This window comes from Mustelus asterias, chromosome 30 (assembly GCF_964213995.1).
Source record: "Mustelus asterias chromosome 30, sMusAst1.hap1.1, whole genome shotgun sequence".
Taxonomy (NCBI): Eukaryota; Metazoa; Chordata; class Chondrichthyes; order Carcharhiniformes; family Triakidae; genus Mustelus; species Mustelus asterias.
Genome location: NC_135830.1, coordinates 19502790 through 19526631, shown reverse-complemented (window position 1 = coordinate 19526631; position 23842 = coordinate 19502790). Strand labels below are relative to the sequence as shown.

The window sequence follows — 23842 nt, the reverse complement described above, 5'->3', positions numbered from 1 at the left end:
CCGAATGGCCTCTTCCTGCACTGTAGGGTTTCTATGATTCTATGATATGTTCCAATTCGATAACTTCTCATTCTACTAAATTCCAATGAATACAGTCCCAACCCGTTTAACGTTAATACCTCCATCATAATATCATAGAATCCCTACATTGAAGAAGGAAGCCATTTGGCCTATCGAGTCTGCATCGACCACAATCCCACCCAGGCCCTATCCCCATAACCCCACATATTTACCCTACTAGTCCCCCTGACACTAAGTGGCAATTTAGCATGGCCAATCAACCTAACCTGCACATCTTTGGACACTAAGGGACAATTTAGCACGGCCAATCAACCTAACCTGCACATCTTTGGACTGAGAGGAAACCGGAGCACCCGGAGGAAACCCACGCAGACACGAGGAGAATGTGCAGACTCCACACAGACAGTGACCCCGAGCCAGAAATCGAACCCGGGTCCCGAGCGCTGAGGCAGCAGCGCTAACCACTGTGCCACCCCCATACCGGGGATCATCTTGGAGAACCTTCATTGAACAGCCTTCAATGATATACAGTCTTTCCTTAAACAAGGGGACCAAAACTGCTCACAGTGCTCCAGATGTGGTCTCACCTGTACCTTGTATAGTTGCAGCAAGATTTCCCTCTTATACTCCAACCCCCTTGACTAACGTTTGGTGACTAACATCACCAAAGAAGCTGGTCACGGGTTTGATTGCTGTTTGTGGAATCTTACTGTGCTCAAACTGGTTGCTGTGAAAATGTAACAACTTGTATTTATAGAAAAGGTTGAATGTAATAAAACATCCCGAGGTGCTTCAGAGGAGTTTCAGAATGGGAAATTTGACACCGAGTCACAGAGGGTGATATTTGAACAGATAACCAAAAACTTAAATTTCAGTTTATTTATTAGTGTCACAAGTAAAGAATCATAGAATCATACGATGCAGAAGAGGCCCTTCGGCCCATCGAGTACTGTGAGCAATTTTGGGCCCCACACCTCAGGAAGGACATACTGGCACTGGAGCGGGTCCAGCGGAGATTCACACGGATGATCCCGGGAATGGTAGGCCTGACATACGATGAACGTCTGAGGATCGTGGGATTATATTCATTGGAGTTTAGGAGGTTGAAGGGAGATCTGATAGAGACTTACAAGATAATGAACGGCTTAGATAGGATGGACGTAGGGAAGTTGTTTCCATTAGCAGGGGAGACTAGGACGCGGGGGCACAGCCTTAGAATAAAAGGGAGTCACTTTAGAACAGAGATGAGGAGAAATTTCTTCAGCCAGAGAGTGGTGGGTCTGTGGAACTCATTGCCACAGAGGGCTGTGGAGGCCGAGACGTTGAGCGTCTTCAAGACAGAAATTGATAAATTCTTGATTTCTCGAGGAATTAAGGGCTATGGGGAGAGAGCGGGTAAATGGAGTTGAAATCAACCATGATTGAATGGTGGAGTGGACTCGGGTCGAATGGCCTTACTTCCGCTCCTATGTCTTATGGTCTTATGGAGTCTGCACCAACACATTAGAAACACCTGAATTCCCACCTAATCCCATCTGCCAGCATTTGGCCCATAGCCTGAATGTGATGATGTGTCAGGTGCTTTTTAAAGTGCCAGGTACTTTTTAAAGGATGTGAGGCAACCCGCCTCCACCACTCTCCCAGGCAACGCTCTCCAGACCGTCACCACCCTCTGGGGTAAAAAGGTTTTTCCTCACATCCCCCCTGAACCTCCTGTCCCTCACCTTGAACCTATGTCCCCTCATGACTGATCCTTCAACTAAAGGGAACAGCTGCTCCATATCCACTCTGTCTATGTCTCTCAATCTTGTACACCCCAATCAGGTCACCCCTCAGTCTTCTAGGGGCGGCACGGTAGCACAGTGGTTAGCACTGCTGCTTCACAGCTCCAGGGACCTGGGTTCGATTCCCGGCTTGGGTCACTGTCTGTGTGGAGTTTGCACATTCTTCCTGTGTCTGCGTGGGTTTCCTCCGGGTGCTCCGGTTTCCTCCCACAGTCCAAAGATGTGCGGGTTAAGTTAATTGGCCATGCTAAATTGCCCCTTAGTGTCCCGTGATGCATATGTTAGAGGGATTAGCGAGTAAATATGTTGGGATATGGGGATAGGGCCTGGGTGGGATTGTGGTCGGTGCAGACTCGATGGGCCGAATGGCCTCTTCCTGCACTGTCGGGTTTCTATGATTCTATGATATGTTCCAATTCGATAACTTCTCATTCTACTAAATTCCAATGAATACAGTCCCAACCCGTTTAACGTTAATACCTCCATCATAATATCATAGAATCCCTACATTGCAGAAGGAAGCCATTTGGCCTATCGAGTCTGCATCGACCACAATCCCACCCAGGCCCTATCCCCATAACCCCACATATTTACCCTACTAGTCCCCCTGACACTAAGTGGCAATTTAGCATGGCCAATCAACCTAACCTGCACATCTTTGGACACTAAGGGACAATTTAGCATGGCCAATCAACCTAACCTGCACATCTTTGGACACTAAGGGACAATTTAGCATGGCCAATCAACCTAACCTGCACATCTTTGGACACTAAGGGACAATTTAGCATGGCCAATCCACCTAACCTGCACATCTTTGGACACTAAGGGACAATTTAGCATGGCCAATCAACCTAACCTGCACATCTTTGGACTGAGAGGAAACCGGAGCACCCGGAGGAAACCCACGCAGACACGAGGAGAATGTGCAGACTCCACACAGACAGTGACCCCGAGCCAGAAATCGAACCCGGGTCCCGAGCGCTGAGGCAGCAGCGCTAACCACTGTGCCACCCCCATACCGGGGATCATCTTGGAGAACCTTCTTTGAACAGCCTTCAATGATATACAGTCTTTCCTTAAACAAGGGGACCAAAACTGCTCACAGTGCTCCAGATGTGGTCTCACCCGTACCTTGTATAGTTGCAGCAAGATTTCCCTCTTATACTCCAACCCCCTTGACTAACGTTTGGTGACTAACATCACCAAAGAAGCTGGTCACGGGTTTGATTGCTGTTTGTGGAATCTTACTGTGCTCAAACTGGTTGCTGTGAAAATGTAACAACTTGTATTTATAGAAAAGGTTGAATGTAATAAAACATCCCGAGGTGCTTCAGAGGAGTTTCAGAATGGGAAATTTGACACCGAGTCACAGAGGGTGATATTTGAACAGATAACCAAAAACTTAAATTTCAGTTTATTTATCAGTGTCACAAGTAAAGAATCATAGAATCATACGATGCAGAAGAGGCCCTTCGGCCCATCGAGTACTGTGAGCAATTTTGGGCCCCACACCTCAGGAAGGACATACTGGCACTGGAGCGGGTCCAGCGGAGATTCACACGGATGATCCCAGGAATGGTAGGCCTGACATACGATGAACGTCTGAGGATCGTGGGATTGTATTCATTGGAGTTTAGGAGGTTGAGGGGAGATCTGATAGAGTGTGACAGTTGGTGTCTCACTGTGGGAGTGCTGCTCGGGCTGCAGTAGAGTGTGACAGTTGGTGTCTCACTGTGGGAGTGCTGCTCGGGCTGCAGTAGAGTGTGACAGTTGGTGTCTCACTGTGGGAGTGCTGCTCGGGCTGCAGTAGAGTAATTAATTTATTTAATTATTTTTCAGTTCAATTAGTGAAAAAAATCGGAGGTTTTTTTTTTTCTAAACAGGAAATAGGCCCAGCAGCAGCCTGGGAAGATTTTGGAGGGTTTAAAAGTAGGCCGCACCTTTGAGCGGGCAGCGTCGTTAGCGGGCAGTGGAGTGAGCAGGGGACAGAGTGAGAGCTAAAAGGGCTTTGACTCACAGGGCTTCGGCGAGGAAGGTTGTTTGTTTGTTTTTCTTCGGTTACACCCCCTTTTTGTTTTATCCCCAAAACTAAAAAGGACATGGCTGGTATGAGTGGGAGGCCAGTATACTGCATTCGGTGTGGGATGTGGGAGTTCCTGGAGACAACTTGCCTCCCGGAAGTCCATATCTGTGCCAGATGTGTGGAACTGCATCTCCTGAAGGATCGTGTAAGGGAGCTGGAGCTGAGGCTTGATGAACTCAGTTTAGTTAGGGAAAATGAGAGAGTCATAGATAAAAGTTATAGTCAGGTAGTGACACCAGGGTCTCGGAAGGAAGACACGTGGGTCACGGTTAGGAGGGGTAATAGTCAGAAGGGTGATGTGCCAGAAAGCACCCCAGTAGCAGTCTCCCATAAGAGAAAGGGATGGGCAACAGATGGGAGAAGGGAAGGGAGTGAGCAGTCTGTGGAGAGATCCCCTGTGGTTGTCCCCCTCCACAATAGGTATATTGTTTTGGATTCTGTGGAGGGGGATGACCCTCCAGGGGTAAGCCACGAGGACCAGATCGCCTCCACGGGGACAGGCTCAGGGGTCCGGAAGGGAAAGAAGGGGTTTAGGAGAGCGATAGTTGTGGGGGACGCAATAGTTAGAGGCACGGACAGGCGCTTCTGTGGGACTGAACGAGAATCCAGGATGGTAGTCTGCCTCCCTGGTGCCGGGGTACTGGATGTCTCCGAGAGGGTAGGAAGCATATTTAAAAAGGAAGGTAGTCAAACGGATGTGATTGTACACATTGGGGGAAATGATGTAGGTAGGAAGAGCAGGGGGGTCATACGAGAGAAATTCAGGGAGTTGGGTGCTAGGCTAAAAAGTAAGACCTCCAGTGTAGCAATCTCTGGACTGCTCCCGGTGCCTAGTGCAAGTGAGGCTCGGAACAGGGAGATTCTACAGTTGAACGCGTGGCTAAAGGACTGGTGCAAGAGGGAGGGTTTTAAATTCATAGATAACTGGGAAATCTTCAAGTCAGGATGGCAACTGTACAGAAAGGATGGGTTACACCTTAACTGGAAGGGAGCAAATATCCTGGCTGGGAGTTTTGCTCGAGTGTTTCGGCAGGATTTAAACTAGTGTGGCAGGGGGGTGGGGAACAAAACAGGAGGTCAGTAAATACTGAGGCTGGGGTCGAGCTGGGGGCCAGGGCAAGGCTAGCTAAGAAGAGGAGCACTCTGGAGGAGGAGGACCTGACTGGGCCTGGAGGTCTGGAGTGCATCTGCTTCAATGCGAGGAGTGTAACGGGTAAAACAGACGAACTTAGGGCCTTAATGCTTGTGCGGAATTTGGATGTGGTTGCGGTGACGGAAACTTGGTTAAAAGAAGGACAGGACTGGCAGCTGAATATTCCGGGGTATCAGTGTTTTAGGCGAGACAGAGGAGGGGCTAAAAAAGGTGGGGGAGTAGCGATATTAGTTAAGGAGCATATTACCGCGGTGCAGAGGGTAGACAACTTAGAGGGGTCATGTACTGAGTCGCTGTGGGTGGAACTCAGAAACAGGAAGGGTGCAGTCACTATGCTGGGGGTGTACTACAGACCACCCAACAGCCCACGGGAAGTGGAGGAAAGGATATGTCAGGAGATTCTGGATAGGTGCAGAAAACATAGGGTTGTTGTAGTGGGGGACTTTAATTTCCCTGGCACAGACTGGAAAGTGCTTAGAGCTGGGGGACCGGACGGGGAGGAATTTGTAAAATGCATACTGGAAGGTTCTTTGGAACAGTATGTAGATAGCCCGACTAGAGAGGGGGCTATACTGGACCTAGTTCTGGGAAATGAGCCCGGTCAGGTCGTCAAAGTTTCGGTAGGGGAACATGTGGCAAATAGTGACCACAACTCTGTTAACTTTAGGATAGTAATGGACAAGGATGAGTGCTGTCCTACGGGCAGGGTGCTAAATTGGGGGAAGGCTGACTATAGCCGGATTAGGCAGGAATTGGTGGATGTTGATTGGGAGAGGATGTTCGAGGGTAAGTCCGCGTCTGGCATGTGGGAGTCTTTTAAGGAACTATTGATAAGGCTGCAGGATAGGCATGTGCCTGTAAAAAGGAAAGATAGGAAAGGTAGGATTCGAGAGCCGTGGATAACCAGGGAAATTGAGGATCTGATTAAAATGAAAAGGGAGGCGTACGTTAAGTCCAGGCAACTGAAAACAGATGGAGCTCTGGAGGAATACAGAGAGAGTAGGAAAGATCTCAAACGGGGAGTTAGAAGGGCAAAAAGAGGGCACGAGATGTTCTTGGCAGGCAGGATTAAGGAGAATCCTAAGGCATTCTATTCATACGTTAGGAACAAAAGAGTTGTCAGGGAGAAAATCGGACCTCTCAGGGACAAAGGAGGGGAATTATGCTTAGAACCCAAGGGAATAGGGGAGATCCTAAATGAATACTTTGCATCGGTATTCACGAAGGAGAGGGGCGTGTTAACCGGGAGTGTCTCGGAGGGAGGTGTTGACCCGTTAGAGAAAATCTCCATTACGAGAGAGGAAGTGTTAGGTTTTTTAGGGAACATTAAAACTGACAAAGCCCCAGGGCCTGATGGCATCTAACCTCGACTGCTCAGGGAGACGAGAGAGGAAATTGCTGGGCCTCTGACGGAAATCTTTGTCGCTTCTTTGGACACGGGTGAGGTCCCTGAGGATTGGAGGATAGCGAATGTGGTCCCGTTGTTTAAGAAGGGTAGCAGGGATAACCCAGGAAATTATAGGCCGGTGAGCTTGACGTCCGTGGTAGGGAAGTTGTTGGAGAGGATTCTTAGAGACAGGATGTATGTGCATTTAGAACGGAACAATCTCATTAGTGACAGACAGCATGGTTTTGTAAGAGGGAGGTCGTGCCTTACAAATTTGGTGGAGTTTTTTGAGGAAGTGACAAAAACGGTTGATGAAGGAAGGGCCGTGGATGTCGTCTATATGGATTTCAGTAAGGCATTTGACAAAGTCCCACATGGCAGGTTGGTTAAGAAGGTTAAGGCTCATGGGATACAAGGAGAAGTGGCTCGATGGGTGGAGAACTGGCTTGGCCATAGGAGACAGAGGGTAGTGGTCGAAGGGTCTTTTTCCGGCTGGAGGTCTGTGACCAGTGGTGTTCCGCAGGGCTCTGTACTGGGACCTCTGCTATTTGTGATATATATAAATGATTTGGAAGAAGGTGTAACTGGTGTAATCAGCAAGTTTGCGGATGACACAAAGATGGCTGGAATTGCGGATAGCGAAGAGCATTGTCGGGCAATACAGCAGGATATAGATAGGCTGGAAAATTGGGCGGAGAGGTGGCAGATGGAATTTAATCCGGATAAATGCGAAGTGATGCATTTTGGAAGAAATAATGTAGGGAGGAGTTATGCAATAAATGGCAGAGTCATCAGGAGTATAGAAACACAGAGGGACCTAGGTGTGCAAGTCCACAAATCCTTGAAGGTGGCAACACAGGTGGAGAAGGTGGTGAAGAAGGCATATGGTATGCTTGCCTTTATAGGACGGGGTATAGAGTATAAAAGCTGGAGTCTGATGATGCAGCTGTATAGAACGCTGGTTAGGCCGCATTTGGAGTACTGCGTCCAGTTCTGATCGCCGCACTACCAGAAGGACGTGGAGGCATTGGAGAGAGTGCAGAGAAGGTTTACCAGGATGTTGCCTGGTATGGAGGGTCTTAGCTATGAGGAGAGATTGGGTAGACTGGGGTTGTTCTCCTTGGAAAGACGGAGAATGAGGGGAGATTTAATAGAGGTATACAAGATTATGAAGGGTATAGATAGGGTGAACAGTGGGAAGCTTTTTCCCAGGTCGGAGGTGACGATCACGAGGGGTCACGGGCTCAAGCTGAGAGGGGCGAAGTATAACTCAGACATCAGAGGGACGTTTTTTTACACAGAGGGTGGTGGGGGCCTGAAATGCGCTGCCAAGTAGGGTGGTGGAGGCAGGCACGCTGACATCGTTTAAGACTTACCTGGATGGTCACATGAGCAGCCTGGGAATGGAGGGATACAAACGATTGGTCTAGTTAGACCAAGGAGCGGCACAGGCTTGGAGGGCCGAAGGCCTGTTTCCTGTGCTGTACTGTTCTTTGTTCTTTGTTCTTTGAAGGGGGGGAGGTTTAACACAGATATCAGAAGGACATATTTCACACAGAGGGTCGTGGGGGCCTGGAATGTGTTGCCGGGCAAGGTGGTGGAGGCGGACACACTGGGAACGTTTAAGACTTATCTAGACAGCTATATGACCGGAGTGGGAATAGAGGGATACAAAAGAGTGGTCTAGTTTGGACCAGGGAGCGGCGCGGGCTAATTGTTCCTTGTTTCTCGTTTCAAGGCTTCATTCTATGATCATCTTGCTGGTGCCAGTACAGAGCGAGACTGCGGATAGTTGGGAACCTGTCTCGGGGGCAGGGAATTCATATGGTGTTCATGGAAGTGGAAATGACTAGGGTTGGGAAGCATTTTCCGATCAGGGCCATTGTGATCTCCTGGACTCGTTTCGATCGCCTCAGGGGGTCGGAGAGGAATTTCCCAGATTTTTTTTTTCCCCATATTGGCCCTGGGGTTTTTCACTCTGGGTTTTCGCCTCTCCCTGGAGATCACATGGTCTGGAATAGGGGGGTGGGGGTGAGTTAATAGGTTGTAATGAACAAAGCATCGTAGCTGTGAGGGACAGCTCGGTGGATAGGATATTGGTATGTAGATAGGCTGGAAAATTGGGCGGGGATCCTGGATTCAGGATTCAATCCTGGACCGGGGAGCGGCGCGGGCTTGGAGGGCCGAAGGGCTTGTTCCTGTGCTGTATTGTTCTTTGTTCTTCTTTGTTCTTTGAGACTTACAAGATAATGAACGGCTTAGATAGGATGGACGTAGGGAAGTTGTTTCCATTAGCAGGGGAGACTAGGACGCGGGGGCACAGCCTTAGAATAAAAGGGAGTCACTTTAGAACAGACTTGAGGAGAAATTTCTTCAGCCAGAGAGTGGTGGGTCTGTGGAATTCATTGCCACAGAGGGCTGTGGAGGCCGAGACGTTGAGCGTCTTCAAGACAGAAATTGATAAATTCTTGATTTCTCGAGGAATTAAGGGCTATGGGGAGAGAGCGGGTAAATGGAGTTGAAATCAACCATGATTGAATGGTGGAGTGGACTCGATGGGCCGAATGGCCTTACTTCCGCTCCTATGTCTTATGGTCTTATGGAGTCTGCACCAACACATTAGAAACACCTGAATTCCCACCTAATCCCATCTGCCAGCATTTGGCCCATAGCCTGAATGTGATGATGTGTCAGGTGCTTTTTAAAGTGCCAGGTACTTTTTAAAGGATGTGAGGCAACCCGCCTCCACCACTCTCCCAGGCAACGCTCTCCAGACCGTCACCACCCTCTGGGGTAAAAAGGTTTTTCCTCACATCCCCCCTGAACCTCCTGTCCCTCACCTTGAACCTATGTCCCCTCATGACTGATCCTTCAACTAAAGGGAACAGCTGCTCCTTATCCACTCTGTCTATGTCTCTCAATCTTGTACACCCCAATCAGGTCACCCCTCAGTCTTCTAGGGGCAGCACGGTAGCACAGTGGTTAGCACTGCTGCTTCACAGCTCCAGGGACCTGGGTTCGATTCCCGGCTTGGGTCACTGTCTGTGTGGAGTTTGCACATTCTTCCTGTGTCTGCGTGGGTTTCCTCCGGGTGCTCCGGTTTCCTCCCACAGTCCAAAGATGTGCGGGTTAGGTTAATTGGCCATGCTAAATTGCCCCTTAGTGTCCCGGGATGCATAGGTTAGAGGGATTAGCGAGTAAATATGTTGGGATATGGGGATAGGGCCTGGGTGGGATTGTGGTCGGTGCAGACTCGATGGGCCGAATGGCCTCTTTCTGCACTGTAGGGTTTCTATGATTCTATGATTCTCTGCTCCAACGAAAACAACCCAAGCCTATCCAACCTCTCTTCATAACTTCAATGTTCGATCCCAGGCAGCATCCTGATGAATCTCCTCTGCACCCCCACCACTGCAATCACATCCTTCCAATAATATGGCGACCAAAACTGCACACTGTACTCCAACTGTGGCCTCACCAAAGTTCTATGCAACTCCAACATGGCTTCCCTGCTTTTGTGATCTATGCCTCGATTGATAAAGGTAAGTGTCTATATGCCTTTTTCACCACCCGACTAACATGCCTTCTGCTTTCAGAGGTCGGTGGACAAACAAGGTCCCTTTGTTCCACAGAACTTCCTCGTGTCCTGCCTTTCATTGAAGGGGCTGGATAGGGTAGAGATGGAGAGATTCTTTCCACTTAGAAAGGAAACTAGAACTGGAGGGCACAGCCTCAAAATAAAGGGGGGTCAGTTTAGGACAGAGTTGAGGAGGAACTTCTTCTCTCAGAGGGTGGTGAGTCTCTGGAATTCTCTGCCCACGGAAGTGGTGGATGCTACCTCGTTGAATATGTTTAAATCACGGATAGATGGATTCCTGATCGGTAAGGGAATTAGGGGTTATAGGGATCAGGCGGGTAAGTGGAACTGATCCACTTCAGATCAGCCATGATCTTATTGAATGGCGGGGCAGGCTCGAGGGGCTAGATGGCCTACTCCTGCTCCTATTTCTTATGTTCTTTTGTACTTTCTTGTCAAATTACTCCATCCAAAGTGTGTCACCTCACAGTAGGCTGATATTAACACTGTAATGAAGTTACTATGAAAATCCCCTAGTCGCCACACTCTGGCGCCTGTTTGGATACACTGAGGGAGAATTTAGCACGGCCAATGCGCCGAACCAGCACACCTTTTGGTCTGTGGGAGGAAACCGGAGCACCCGGAGGAAACCCACGCAGACACGGGCAGAAGGTGCAAACTCCGCACAGATAGTGACCCAAGCCAGGAATCAAACCCGGGGCGCTGTGAGGCAGCCGTGCTAGCCACTGTGCCACACCTTGATTGGAGAGGCAGTTTTTAACAAGAATCGGCACGGTAGCACAGTGGTTAGCACTGCTGCTTCACAGCTCCAGGGCCCCGGGTTCGATTCCCGGCTCGGGTCACTGTCTGTGTGGAGTTTGCACATTCTCCTTGTGTCTGCGTGGGTTTCCTCCGGGTGCTCCGGTTTCCTCCCACAGTCCAAAGATGTGCGGGTTAGGTTGATTGGCCAGGTTAAAAATTGCCCCTTAGAGTCCTGGGATGCGTAGGTTAGAGGGATTAGCGGGTAAAATATGTGGGGGTAGGGCCTGGGTGGGATTGTGGTCGGTGCAGACTCGATGGGCCGAATGGCCTCCTTCTGCACTGTAGGGTTTTCTATTTCTATGACTTCTAGGAGAGAGCTGGAGGTCTAGGGAAGGAATGTCAGATCTTTGGATCACGGCCACTGACGGTGGAGTTTTTAAAATCAGTGATGTTCCAGGATAATTGATCGAGAGGAGTGCAGATATTTCACAGGGTGCGCGACTGGAAATTAGAGATTGGGAGGGTTGGGGGCATGAAGCAATTTGAAAACAAGGATGCAAACTTTAAAACCATAATTTGATCAGAACCAAATTTTAATGAGGAGCAAAAGTGAGAACAGGGGGGGATGGCTGAAGAGGAGTTGGTGTGAGAAAAGACATGGGCACAGAGTTTCGGGTAATTTCATGTTTCTGTGTGGGGATGGGGTGAATGTGAGAGGCTGATCAGGAATGCATTGGAATCATCCAGTTTAAAGGTAACATGGGTATGGATGAGGGTTTCAGCAGCAGATGGGGTGAAGACAGGTGACATTATGGAGATTGAGATATCTGGTGTGAGTGATGGTATGGATATAGAAACATAGAAACATAGAAACCCTACAGTGCAGAAGGAGGCCATTCGGCCCATCGAGTCTGCACCGACCACAATCCCACCCAGGCCCTACCCCCACATATTTTACCCGCTAATCCCTCTAACCTACGCATCCCAGGACTCTAAGGGACAATTTTTAACCTGGCCAATCAACCTAACCCGCACATCTTTGGACTGTGGGAGGAAAGCGGAGCACCCGGAGGAAACCCACGCAGACACGAGGAGAATGTGCAAACTCCACACAGACAGTGACCCGGGCTGGGAATCGAACGCGGGTCCCTGGTGCTGTGAAGCAGCAGTGCTAACCCACTGTGCCGCCCAGACAATTGCTGGAAATTAAAAGACAATTGTTGAAATTCTACCACGTCGGCTGCCCGAGGCTCGTAAGATCCCACCCGAAGCCAATGGAGGATGCTGTCCTGCGAACCTCGCCCGCCTCGATTCCAGGGCGGGAGTGCCGGTAAAATTCCGGCAAATGGCTTTGGTCGACCCAATTTTCAATTGGAGGAAATGCCTGCTCACCCAGATAAGCAATTTGATAATCCCTTCCGAGCAGCAGGGTGGGTGTACCCACATCGCAAGGACTGCAGCAGTTTAAGGAAGGTGGCACACTACCATCTTCTCCAGGATCACTCGAAGGAATAAAGGGAGTTAGGAGTGACACTAAAGGGCGGCACGGTAGCACAGTGGGTTAGCACTGCTGCTTCACAGCTCCAGGGTCCCGGGTTCGATTCCCGGCTCGGGTCACTGTCTGTGTGGAGTTTGCACATTCTGGGGCGGCACGGTAGCACAGTGGTTAGCACTGCTGCTTCACAGCTCCAGGGTCCCGGGTTCGATTCCCGGCTCGGGTCACTGTCTGTGTGGAGTTTGCACATTCTCCTCGTGTCTGCGTGGGTTTCCTCCGGGTGCTCCGGTTTCCTCCCACAGTCCAAAGATGTGCGGGTTAGGTTGATTGGCCAGGTTAAAAATTGCCCCTTAGAGTCCTGGGATGTGTAGGTTAACTGGATTAGCGGGTAAATATGTGGGGTAGGGCCTGGGTGGGATTGTGGTCGGTGCAGACTCGATGGGCCGAATGGCCTCCTTCTGCACTGTAGGGTTTCTATGATTCTAGGATATGGGTTCAAAATAGGGCTGGGAAGATCTTTAGAGACAGTCTGGGCAAGTGAACTCGTGGAATGGAGGGCAACAGCAGAGGCAGCTCATCTTAGTCATAAAGAAGCTCCATGAGCTCCTCACACTTGTTGTTGGGGGTGAGGATGGAGGAGACAGGGGAGAGGGACAGCCCTTCAAGAGGATTACTTTGTGTTAGACATATTAAAAAGGTTCAACAGACTGTTTAATGCAAAGCTTGTTTATTTGGTTTTCGTCCAGTATATTCACCATCACAACTGGACTGGAGCTTATTGACATCAGGAGAATCAGATTCCAATGAACATGGTTCTGTCCTGAATGCGATTGATGTCAAAATCCAATCACTGTTGTTACTTGTGAACTCGCTGGTGATTCAGCAGAGTGGAGGAGGTAGTGAATCCCTTCCCACACTCAGAGCAGGTGAACGGCCTCTCCCCAGTGTGAATTCGCTGGTGATTCAGCAGGCTGGATAACTGAGTGAATCCCTTCCCACATTTGGAGCAGGGGAACGGTCTCTCCCCAGTGTGAGTGCGCTGGTGTACAGTGAGTTGCTCTGATCGCCTGAACCCAGTCCCACAGTGAGGGCATCTGAACGGTCTCTCATCAGTGTGGACCTGCTGGTGGGACGTGAGTTCCCCAGAACTTTTATAGCACCTCTCACAGATTGCGCATCTAAAAGGTCTCTCCTCAGTGTGAACTCGCTGGTGTGACAGCAGATGGGATGACTGAGTGAATGCTTTTCCACACTGGGAGCAGGTGAACGGTCTCTCCCCGGTGTGAACTCGCTGGTGCTCCGACAGGTTGGATAACTGAGTGAATCCCTTCCCGCACGCAGAGCAGGTGAATGGCCTCTTCCCAGTGTGATCTCGCAGGTGTTTCAGCAGACTCGATGACTGAGTGAATCCCTTCCCACACATGGAGCAAATGAATGGTCTCTCCCCGGTGTGACTGCGTCGATGAGTTTCCAGCTCCGATGGGTAGTTGAATCTCTTCCCACAGTCCTCACATTTCCAGGGTTTCTCCCCGGCATGGCTGCGCTTGTGTCTGGACAGGCCAGATGATTGTCTGAAGCCTCGCCCACACACAGAACACATGTACAGTTTCTCCTCATGATGGAAGGTGCTTTCCCCTTCCATGTTCAAAACTCTGATGATGTTCAGGTCACGATAAATGGGGCGACTCTGGCAGACCCTGGCGTGATGTTTGGTTTCAGTTTCCCAACAGCAGATGTCCCCTTCTAACAACCTGCAAAATTGATTCAAGACAGAAAAAGGGAGCGGGAGAGATTGTGAAATTGAGCTGAATGAACCTAGTCATTTGTGGGGTCATCACAAGGAACAAATGATTATGTAAACTGTCAGATTGTCGTATAAAAAGGTTCACTGATGTCCATCAGGGAAGGGAACCTGTCACCTGGTCTGGAGTTACAAAGAACAAAGAACAGTACAGCACAGGAAACAGGCCCTTCGGCCCTCCAAGCCTGTGCCGCTCCTTGGTCCAACTAGACCATTCGTTTGTATCCCTCCATTCCCAGGCTGCTCATGTGACTATCCAGGTAAGTCTTAAACGATGTCAGCGTGCCTGCCTCCACCACCCTACTTGGCAGCGCATTCCAGGCCCCCACCACCCTCTGTGTAAAAAACATCCCTCTGATATCTGAGTTATACTTCGCCCCTCTCACCTTGAGCCCGTGACCCCTCGTGATCGTCACCTCCGACCTGGGAAAAAGCTTCCCACTGTTCACCCTATCTATCCCCTTCATAATCTTGTACACCTCTATTAGATCTCCCCTCATTCTCCGTCTTTCCAGGGAGAACAACCCCAGTCTACCCAATCTCTCCTCATAGCTAAGACCCTCCATACCAGGCAACATCCTGGTAAACCTTCTCTGCACTCTCTCTAACGCCTCCACGTCCTTCTGGTAGTGCGGCGACCAGAACTGGACGCAGTACTCCAAATGTGGCCTAACCAGCGTTCTATACAGCTGCATCATCAGACTCCAGCTTTTATACTCTATACCCCGTCCTATAAAGGCAAGCATGCCATATGCCTTCTTCACCACCTTCTCCACCTGTGTTGCCACCTTCAAGGATTTGTGGACTTGCACACCTAGGTCCCTCTGTGTTTCTATACTCCTGATGACTCTGCCATTTATTGTATAACTCCTCCCTACATTATTTCTTCCAAAATGCATCACTTCGCATTTATCCGGATTAAACTCCATCTGCCACCTCTCCGCCCAATTTTCCAAGTTACACCAGAACCTGATCTGTATATGGGAGAAGACAGCAAGAAAGAGAAAGGGCAGGACAGGCAAGGGGTGAAGGAGAGGGTTTTCATTTATCGACAACTTAAAAAGAATTTTGACGGACCCTCATTCTCCACCACCCAGAAGACAGGCCAGATGATTGTCTGAAGCCTCGCCCACACACAGAACATGCGTATAGTTTGTCCTCATTGTGGAGGGTGCATCAAAAGGTAGTGGGTGCATGTGAAAACCATTACCTCCAAGCTCCCCTCCAACTCACACACCGTTAAAGTTAATCTATTAGTCACAAGTGAGGCTTACATTAACACTGCAATGAAGTTACTGTGAAATTCCCCTAGTTGGCACAGTCCGACGCCTGTTCGGGTCAGTGCACCTAACCAGCGCGTCTTTCAGAATGTGGGAGGACACCGGAGCACCCGGAGGAAACCCACGCAGACACGGGGAGAATGTGCAAACTCCGCACAGACAGTGACCCAAGCCAGGAATCGAACCCGGGTCCCTGGCGCTGTGAAGCTGCAGTGCTAACCACTGTGCTACCGTGCCATCCTAACTTGTCTGACAATCAGTACTGGATGATCAGAAATTTCCTCCATTTAAATATTGGGAAGAACAATATCAGTCCTCACCAGAAACTCCACTGAAACATAGAATAGAATTCCTCCAGTACAGAAGGATGCCATTCGGCCCATCGAGTCTGTACCGATCATAAACGCACCCAGGCCCTGTTCCCGTAACCCCACATATTTACCCTGTTAATCCCCCTGACACTAGGGTCAATTTAACATGGCCAATCAACCTAACCTGCACATCATTGGAATCATAGAATCATAGAATCCCTACAGTACAGAAGGAGGCCATTCGGCCCATCGAGTCTGCACCGACCACAATCCCACCCAGGCCCTACCCCCACATATTTACCCGTTAATCCCTCTAACCTACACATCTCAGGACTCTAAGGGGCAATTTTTAACCTGGCCAATCAACCTAACCCGCACATCTTTGGACTGTGGGAGGAAACCGGAGCACCCGGAGGAAACCCACGCAGACACGGGGAGAAAGTGCAAACTCCACACAGACAGTGACCCAAGGCCGGAATTGAACTTGGGTCCCCTGGCGCTGTGAGGCAGCAATGCTAACCACTGTGCCACCCTGCTGCCCATTCCTCCCCCCTGGAAATTGTGTGAGACTTTCTTAAGACCATAAGACATAGGAGCGGAAGTAAGGCCATTCGGCCCATCGAGTCCACTCCACCATTCAATCATGGTTGATTTCAACTCCATTTACCCGCTCTCTCCCCATAGCCCTTAATTCCTCGAGAAATCAAGAATTTATCAATTTCTGTCTTGAAGACGCTCAACGTCTCGGCCTCCACAGCCCTCTGTGGCAATGAATTCCACAGACCCACCACTCTCTGGCTGAAGAAATTTCTCCTCATCTCTGTTCTAAAGTGACTCCCTTTTATTCTAAGGCTGTGCCCCCGCGTCCTAGTCTCCCCTGTTAATGGAAACAACTTCCCTACGTCCATCCTATCTAAGCCGTTCATTACCTTGTAAGTTTCTATCAGATCTCCCCTCAACCTCCTAAACTCCAATGAATATAATCCCACGATCCTCAGACGTTCATCGTATGTCAGGCCTACCATTCCTGGGATCATCCGTGTGAATCTCCGCTGGACCCGCTCCAGTGCCAGTATGTCCTTCCTGAGGTGTGGGGCCCAAAATTGCTCACAGTACTCCAAATGGGGCCTAACCAGTGCTTTATAAAGCCTCAGAAGTACATCCCTGCTTTTGTATTCCAAGCCTCTTGAGATAAATGACAACATTACATTTGCTTTCTTAATTACGGACTCAACCTGCAAGTTTACCTTTAGAGAATCCTGGACTAGGACTCCCAAGTCCCTTTGCACTTTAGCATTATGAATTTTGTCACCGTTTAGAAAATAGTCCATGCCTCTATTCTTTTTTCCAAAGTGTACGACCTCGCACTTGCCCACGTTGAATTTCATCAGCCACTTCTTGGACCACTCTCCTAAACTGTCTAAATCTTTCTGCAGCCTCCCCACCTCCTCAATACTACCTGCCCCTCCACCTATCTTTGTATCATCGGCAAACTTGGCCAGAATGCTCCCAGTCCCGTCATCTAGATCGTTAATATATAAAGAGAACAGCTGTGGCCCCAACACTGAACCCTGCGGGACACCATAGGATTCATGGGAGTCACTGGCTGTCCATCCCTAATTGCCCTCCATTTCAGAGTCAACCACATTGCTATGGACCTGGAATCACATGTAGGCCAGGCCAGGTAAGGATGGCAGATTTCCTTCGCTCAAGGACATTCGTGAGCCAGATGGGTTTTTTATGACATGGTTCCATCATTAGACTTCTCGTTCTAGATTTTTTATTGAATTCAAATTTCACCATCTACCATGGTTGGGATTTGAACCCGGTACCCCAGATCTTGCCCTGGGTCTCTGGATTACTAATCCAGTGACAATACCACTACCTCCTCAGAGGCTCAGAATCAAACTGTTTACGACCACGACAAAATATTCCAGCCCACCTTACCTTCCAGTCACATATCCACATTATCATTATTACTGCCTTCTTCCAGCTCATTAACATCACCCAACTCTGTCTGAGTTTCAGCACGTCCGTTGCTGAAACTGTCAATCATTCTTTTGATATCTCTGACTTAGCTATCCTCCTGCACTCCCAGCCGGACTCTAACCATCGCTGTCGGTCAAGGGTAGAAATTTACAACATTCTCTTCGCCAGCTTCCTGTTCCAGGATGGACACGCACACTCCCTGCTGCACTTTCCCCCTTGTGGTCGTCATAGAGGTTTACAGCATGGAAACAGGCCCTTCGGCCCAACTTGTCCATGCCGCCCCTTTTTTAAACCCCGAAGCTAGTCCCAATTTCCCGCGTTGGGGCCCATATCCCTCTATACCAACCTTACCCATGTGACTGTCTGAATGCTTCTAAAAGACAAAATTAAGACCATAAGACATAGGAGCGGAAGTAAGGCCATTCGGCCCATCGAGTCCACTCCACCATTCAATCATGGTTGATTTCAACTCCATTTACCCGCTCTCTCCCCATAGCCCTTAATTCCTCGAATAAATTGTACCTACCTCCACTACTATCTCTGGCAGCTTGTCCCAGACACTCACCTCTCCCTGTGTGAAAAAATTGCCCGCCTGGACACTTTTGTATCTCCCCCCTCTCACCTGAAACCTATGCCCTCTAGTTTTAGATTCCCCTACCTTTGGGAAAAGATATTGGCTATCTAACTGATCTATGTCCCTCATTATTTCATAGACCTCCATAAGATCACCTTAGCCTCCGATGCTCCGGAGAAAAGAGTCCCAGTCTTTCCAGCCTCTCCTTATAACTCAAACCATCAAGTCCCAGTAGCATCCTAGTAAATCTTTTCTGCACTCCTTCTAATTTAATAATATCCTTTCTATAATAGGGTGACCAGAACTGTACACAGTATTCCTAGTGTGGCCTTACCAATGTCTTGTACAACTTGAACAAGACGTCCCAACTCCTGTATTCAATGTTCTGACCAATGAAACCAAGCATGCCGAATGCCTTCTTCGCCACTCTGTCCACCTGTGACTCCACTTTCAAGAAGCGATGAATCTGTACCTCTTTGTTCTATAACTCTCCCAACGCCCTACCATTAACTGAGTAAGTCCTAGAATCATAGAATCATAGAAACCCTACAGTGCAGAAGGAGGCCATTCGGCCCATCGAGTCTGCACCGACCACAATCCCACCCAGGCCCTACCCCCACATATTTACCCGCTAATCCACGCATCCCAGGACTCTAAGGGGCAATTTTTAACCTGGCCAATCAACCTAACCCGCACATCTTTGGACTGTGGGAGGAAACCGGAGCACCCGGAGTAAACCCACGCAGACACGAGGAGAATGTGCAAACTCCACACAGACAGTGACCCGAGCCGGGAATCGAACCCGGGACCCTGGAGCTGTGAAGCAGCAGTGCTAACCACTGTGCTACCGTCCTGCCCTGGTTCAATCTACCAAAATGCATCACCTCGCATTTATCTAAATTAAACTCCATCTACCATTCGTCAGCCCACTGGCCCACTTGATCAAGATTCCGTTGCAATCTGTATTAACTCCACGGAGGTGAAAGTCCTGTCACCAAGTGACTTTATTTACACCATACACCTGTACACAGCCAACTCGCCAGTTGCTCCCTGCTGAATGCAGCCTGGGAATCTGACATACCTGCTTTAAATAGGGAGCATGAGGCTCTCTGATTTAACCATCAATTAGGACAAGCCAACCTCATTAGCCTGGCTGAAGTCATCACACAATCCGAGATAACCTTCTTCACTGTCCACTATGCCACCAATCTTGGTGTCATCTGCAAACTTACTAACCATGCCTCCTAAATTCTCATCCAAATCATTAATACAAAATGACAAATAAAAGTGGACCCAGCACCGATCCCTGAGGCACACCGCTGGTCACAGGCCTCCATTTTGAAAAACAACCCTCTGCAACCACCCTCTGTCTTCTGTCATCAAGCCAATTTTTTATCCATTTGGCTACCTCACCCTGGATCTCGTGAGATTAACCTTATGCAACAACCTATCATGCAGTACCTTGTCACAGGCCTTGGTAAAGTCCATGTAGACAACATCAGCAGCCCCTTGATTTGAGCTTGATATCTACTCGGGGTTGAGAGTTTCTACCATGGGGCTTCATGTGACTGAACTGAGCTGCAGATCTTTGGACACATGGGGCAGGATGACAAGAGTCAATGGGGGAATCCAGAGATCAGGATTTGCTTCTCTGGCGTTACTCTGGCTTGTTAATTAGATATCTGGTTCTGTGCAAACCAGCGTGTAATTAGAGTGTCTAATTACCCCAGGTCAAGGGGTGATGCAGCTTCATAGGAACATAGGAATTAGGAGCAGAAGTAGGCAATTCTGCCCTTTGAATGGTGGAGCAGGTTCAATCAGATCATGGCTGATCTCTCCCTGGTCTCAAATCCACCTCCCCACCTGTTCCCCATATCCCTTTAGCCTGTTTTTAAAAAAATCGGAAATATTGCCTACGTCCTTCTTGAAACCATTCAATGATTCAGACTTCAGCCCGCTATGGGGTAGTGAGTCCCACAAATGCAACACCCTCTGCCCCCTCTCAACGGATACCTGTGACCTCTTGTTCTAGATTGCCCCACAAGGAGAAACATTTGGTCTACGTTTACTTTATCAATCGTTTTTAGTATTTTATATACATGCCGTGGGGCGGCATGGTAGTACAGTGGTTAGCACTGCTGCTTCACAGCTCCAGGGACCAGGGTTCGATTCCCGGCTCGGGTCACTGTCTGTGTGGAGTTTGCACATTCTCCTCGTGTCTGCGTGGCTTTAGAACCATAGAAAATTACAGCTCAGAAACAGGCCTTTTGGCCCTTCTTGTCTGTGCCGAACCATTTTTTGCCTAGTCCCACTGACCTGCACTTGGACCATATCCCTCCACACCCCTCTCATCCATGAACTCTTCCAAGTTTTTCTGAAATGTTAAAAGTGACCCCGCATTTACCACTTTATCCAGCAGCTCATTCCACACTCCCACCACTCTCTGCGTGAAGAAGCCCCCCCTAATATTCCCTTTAAACTTTTCTCCTTTCACCCTTAACCCATGCCCTCTGGTTTTTTTCTCCCCTAGCCTCAGCGGAAAAAGCCTGCTTGCATTCACTCTATCTATACCCATCAAAATCTTATACACCTCTATCAAATCTCCCCTCAATCTTCTACGCTCCAGGGAATAAAGTCCCACCTATTCAATCTCTCTCTGTAACTCAGCTTCTCAAGTCCCGGCAACATCCTTGTGAACCTTCTCTGCACTCTTTCAACCTTATTTACATCCTTCCTAGGTGACCAAAACTGTACACAATACTCCAAATTCGGCCTCACCAATGCCTTATATAACCTTACCATAACACTCCAACTTTTATACTCGATACTCCGATTTATAAAGGCCAATGTACCAAAGGCACTCTTTACGACCCTATCCACCTGTGACGTCACTTTTAGGGAATTCTGTACCTGTATTCCCAGATCCCTCTGTTCAACTGCACTCTTCAGAGTCCTACCATTTACCCTGTACGTTCTACTTTGGTTTGTCCTTCCAATGTGCAATATCTCACACTTGTCTGCGTTAAATTCCATTTGCCATTTTTCAGCCCATTTTTCTAGTTGGTCCAAATCCCTCTGCAAGCTTCGAAAACCTTCCTCACTGTCCACTACACCTCCAATCTTTGTATCATCAGCAAACCTGCTGATCCAATTTACCACATTATCATCCAGATCATTGATATAGATGACAAACAACAATGGACCCAACACCGATCCCTGCGGCACACCACTAGTCACAGGCCTCCACTCAGAGAAGCAATCCTCAACAACCACTCTCTGGCTTCTTCCATTGAGCCAGGGTCTAATCCAATTTACTACCTCCCCATGTATACCTAGCGACTGAACCTTCCTAACTAACCTCCCATGAGGGACCTTGTCAAAGGCCTTGCTGAAATCCAAGTAGACAACATCCACCGCCTTCCCTTCATCCACTTTTCTGGTAACCTCCTCGAAAAACTCTAATAGATTGGTCAAACATGACCTACCACGCACAAAGCCATGTTGACTCTCCCTAATAAGTCCCTGTCTATCCAAATATTTGTAGATCCTATCCCTTATCACACCTTCCAATAACTTGCCCACCACCGACGTCAAACTTACTGGCCTATAATTTCCCGGATTTCTTTTGGAACCTTTTTTAAACAACGGAACAACATGAGCCACCCTCCAATCATCCGGCACCTCCCCCGTGAATACTGACATTTTAAATATGTCTGCCAGGGCCCCTGCAAGTTCAACACTAGCTTCCCTCAAGGTCCGTGGGAATACCCTGTCTGGTCCTGGGGAATAATCCACTCTGATTTGCCTCAAGACAGCGAGCACCTCCTCCCCTTTATTCTGTAAAGGTTCCATGACCTCCCTACCTGTTTGCCCTATTTCCGTAGACTCCATGCCCATTTCCTCAGTAAATACGGATGCAAAAAAAACATTTAGTATCTCCCCCATCTCTTTTGGTTCCATACACAGTCTACCACTCTGGTCTTCAAGAGGACCAATTTTATCCTTCACTATCCTTTTGCTCCTAACATACCTATAGAAGCTCTTTGGATTTTCCTTCACTCTGTCTGCCAAAGCAACCTCATGTCTTCTTTTAGCCCTCCTGATTTCCCTCTTAAGTAGCTTCTTGCACTTTTTATACTCCTCGAGCATCTGATCTGTTCCTTGCTGCCTGTACATTTCATACAACTCTCTCTTCCTCTTAATCAGTGTTACAATCTCCCTCGAGAACCAAGGTTCCTTATTCTTATTTACTTTGCCTTTAATCCTGACAGGAACATACAAACTCTGCACTCTCAAAATTCCTCCTTTGAAGGCCTCCCACTTTCCATTTACATCCTTACCAGAGAACAGCCTGTGCCAATCCACACTTCCCAGATCCCTTCTCATTTCATCAAATTTGGCCTTTCTCCAGTTCAAAACTTCAACCCGAGGACCAGATCTATCCTTATCAATGATCAGGTTGAAACTAATGGCATTATGATCACTGGATCCAAAGTGTTCCCTCACACTCACATCCATCACCTGCCCTAACTCATTTCCCAATAGGAGATCCAATATCGCATCCTCTCTCGTTGGCACCTCTATATACTGATGTAGAAAATCCTCCTGAACACATTTTACAAACTCTACGCCGTCTAAACCTTTAACAGTATGCGAGTCCCAATCTATATGTGGAAAATTAAAATTCCCTACTATCACAACTTTGTGTTTCTTGCAGTTGTCAGCTATCTCTCCGCTGATTTGCTCCTCCAATTCTCGCTGACTATTGGGTGGTCTATAATACAACCCCATTAACGTGGTCATACCTTTCCTGTTTCTCAGCTCCACCCATAGGGCCTCTGTAGACAAGCTCCCTAATTTATCCTGCCTGAGTACCGCTGTAACATTTTCCCTGACCAACAATGCCACCCCCCCACCTTTTATCCCTCTGCCTCTATCCCGCCTGAAACATTGGAACCCTGGAACATTGAGCTGCCAGTCCTGCCCCTCCTGTAGCCAAGGTTCACTAATGGCTATAATGTCATATTTCCATGTGTCTATCCACGCCTTCAGCTCATCTGCCTTCCCCACAATACTCCTGGCATTGAAATAGACACACCTCAAAAGATTATTTCCACCACACTCAACCCTTCCATTTGTGATTTTGCTTGAACTAACGGGTTTCCTCCGGGTGCTCCGGTTTCCTCCCACAGTCCAAAGATGTGCGGGTTAGGTTGATTGGCTATGCTAAAAATTGCCCCTTGGAGTCCTGGGATGCGTAGGTTAGAGGGATTAGCGGGTAAATATGTAGGGATATGGGGGTAGGGCCTGGGTGGGATTGTGGTCGGTGCAGACTCGATGGGCCAAATGGCCTCTTTCTGCACTGTAGGGTTTCTATGATTCTATGATCAATCAGATCCCCTCTCATCCTTGACAACAAGTTGTCTCCATTCTGAACAGTGGGGAACTAACTCCACCCACTCATTGACGACATTGCCCCCTGCAAAGATGGTGATCACGCATGCGCACAGCTGCACATTGCCCCCAACAAAGATGGCGGTAGTTAATGCAGGCCGATCATTCGACCTTTTGGCCCCTCTCGGTGCGAACCGGGGAACCAGAAAGTCTTTTTTCAGGATATAGGCT

General features: G+C 48.7%; 2 protein-coding genes across 2 annotated transcripts in view; one reads left to right on the top strand and one right to left on the bottom strand.

Moving 5' to 3' along the window:
- Positions 1-23842, top strand: part of LOC144480852 (uncharacterized) — a 41995-nt gene that overhangs the window by 9895 nt on the left and 8258 nt on the right. The window contains exon 2 of the mRNA XM_078200474.1: positions 15551-15555. Within this exon, the coding sequence (XP_078056600.1) occupies positions 15551-15555 (5 nt within the window). The remainder of the gene's footprint in view (positions 1-15550; positions 15556-23842) is intronic.
- Positions 12991-23842, bottom strand: part of LOC144480851 (uncharacterized) — a 34432-nt gene continuing 23580 nt past the window's right edge. Inside the window, exon 4 of the mRNA XM_078200473.1 lies at positions 12991-13716. Coding sequence (XP_078056599.1) covers positions 13119-13716 — 598 coding nt within the window. The 3' untranslated portion in view covers positions 12991-13118. The remainder of the gene's footprint in view (positions 13717-23842) is intronic.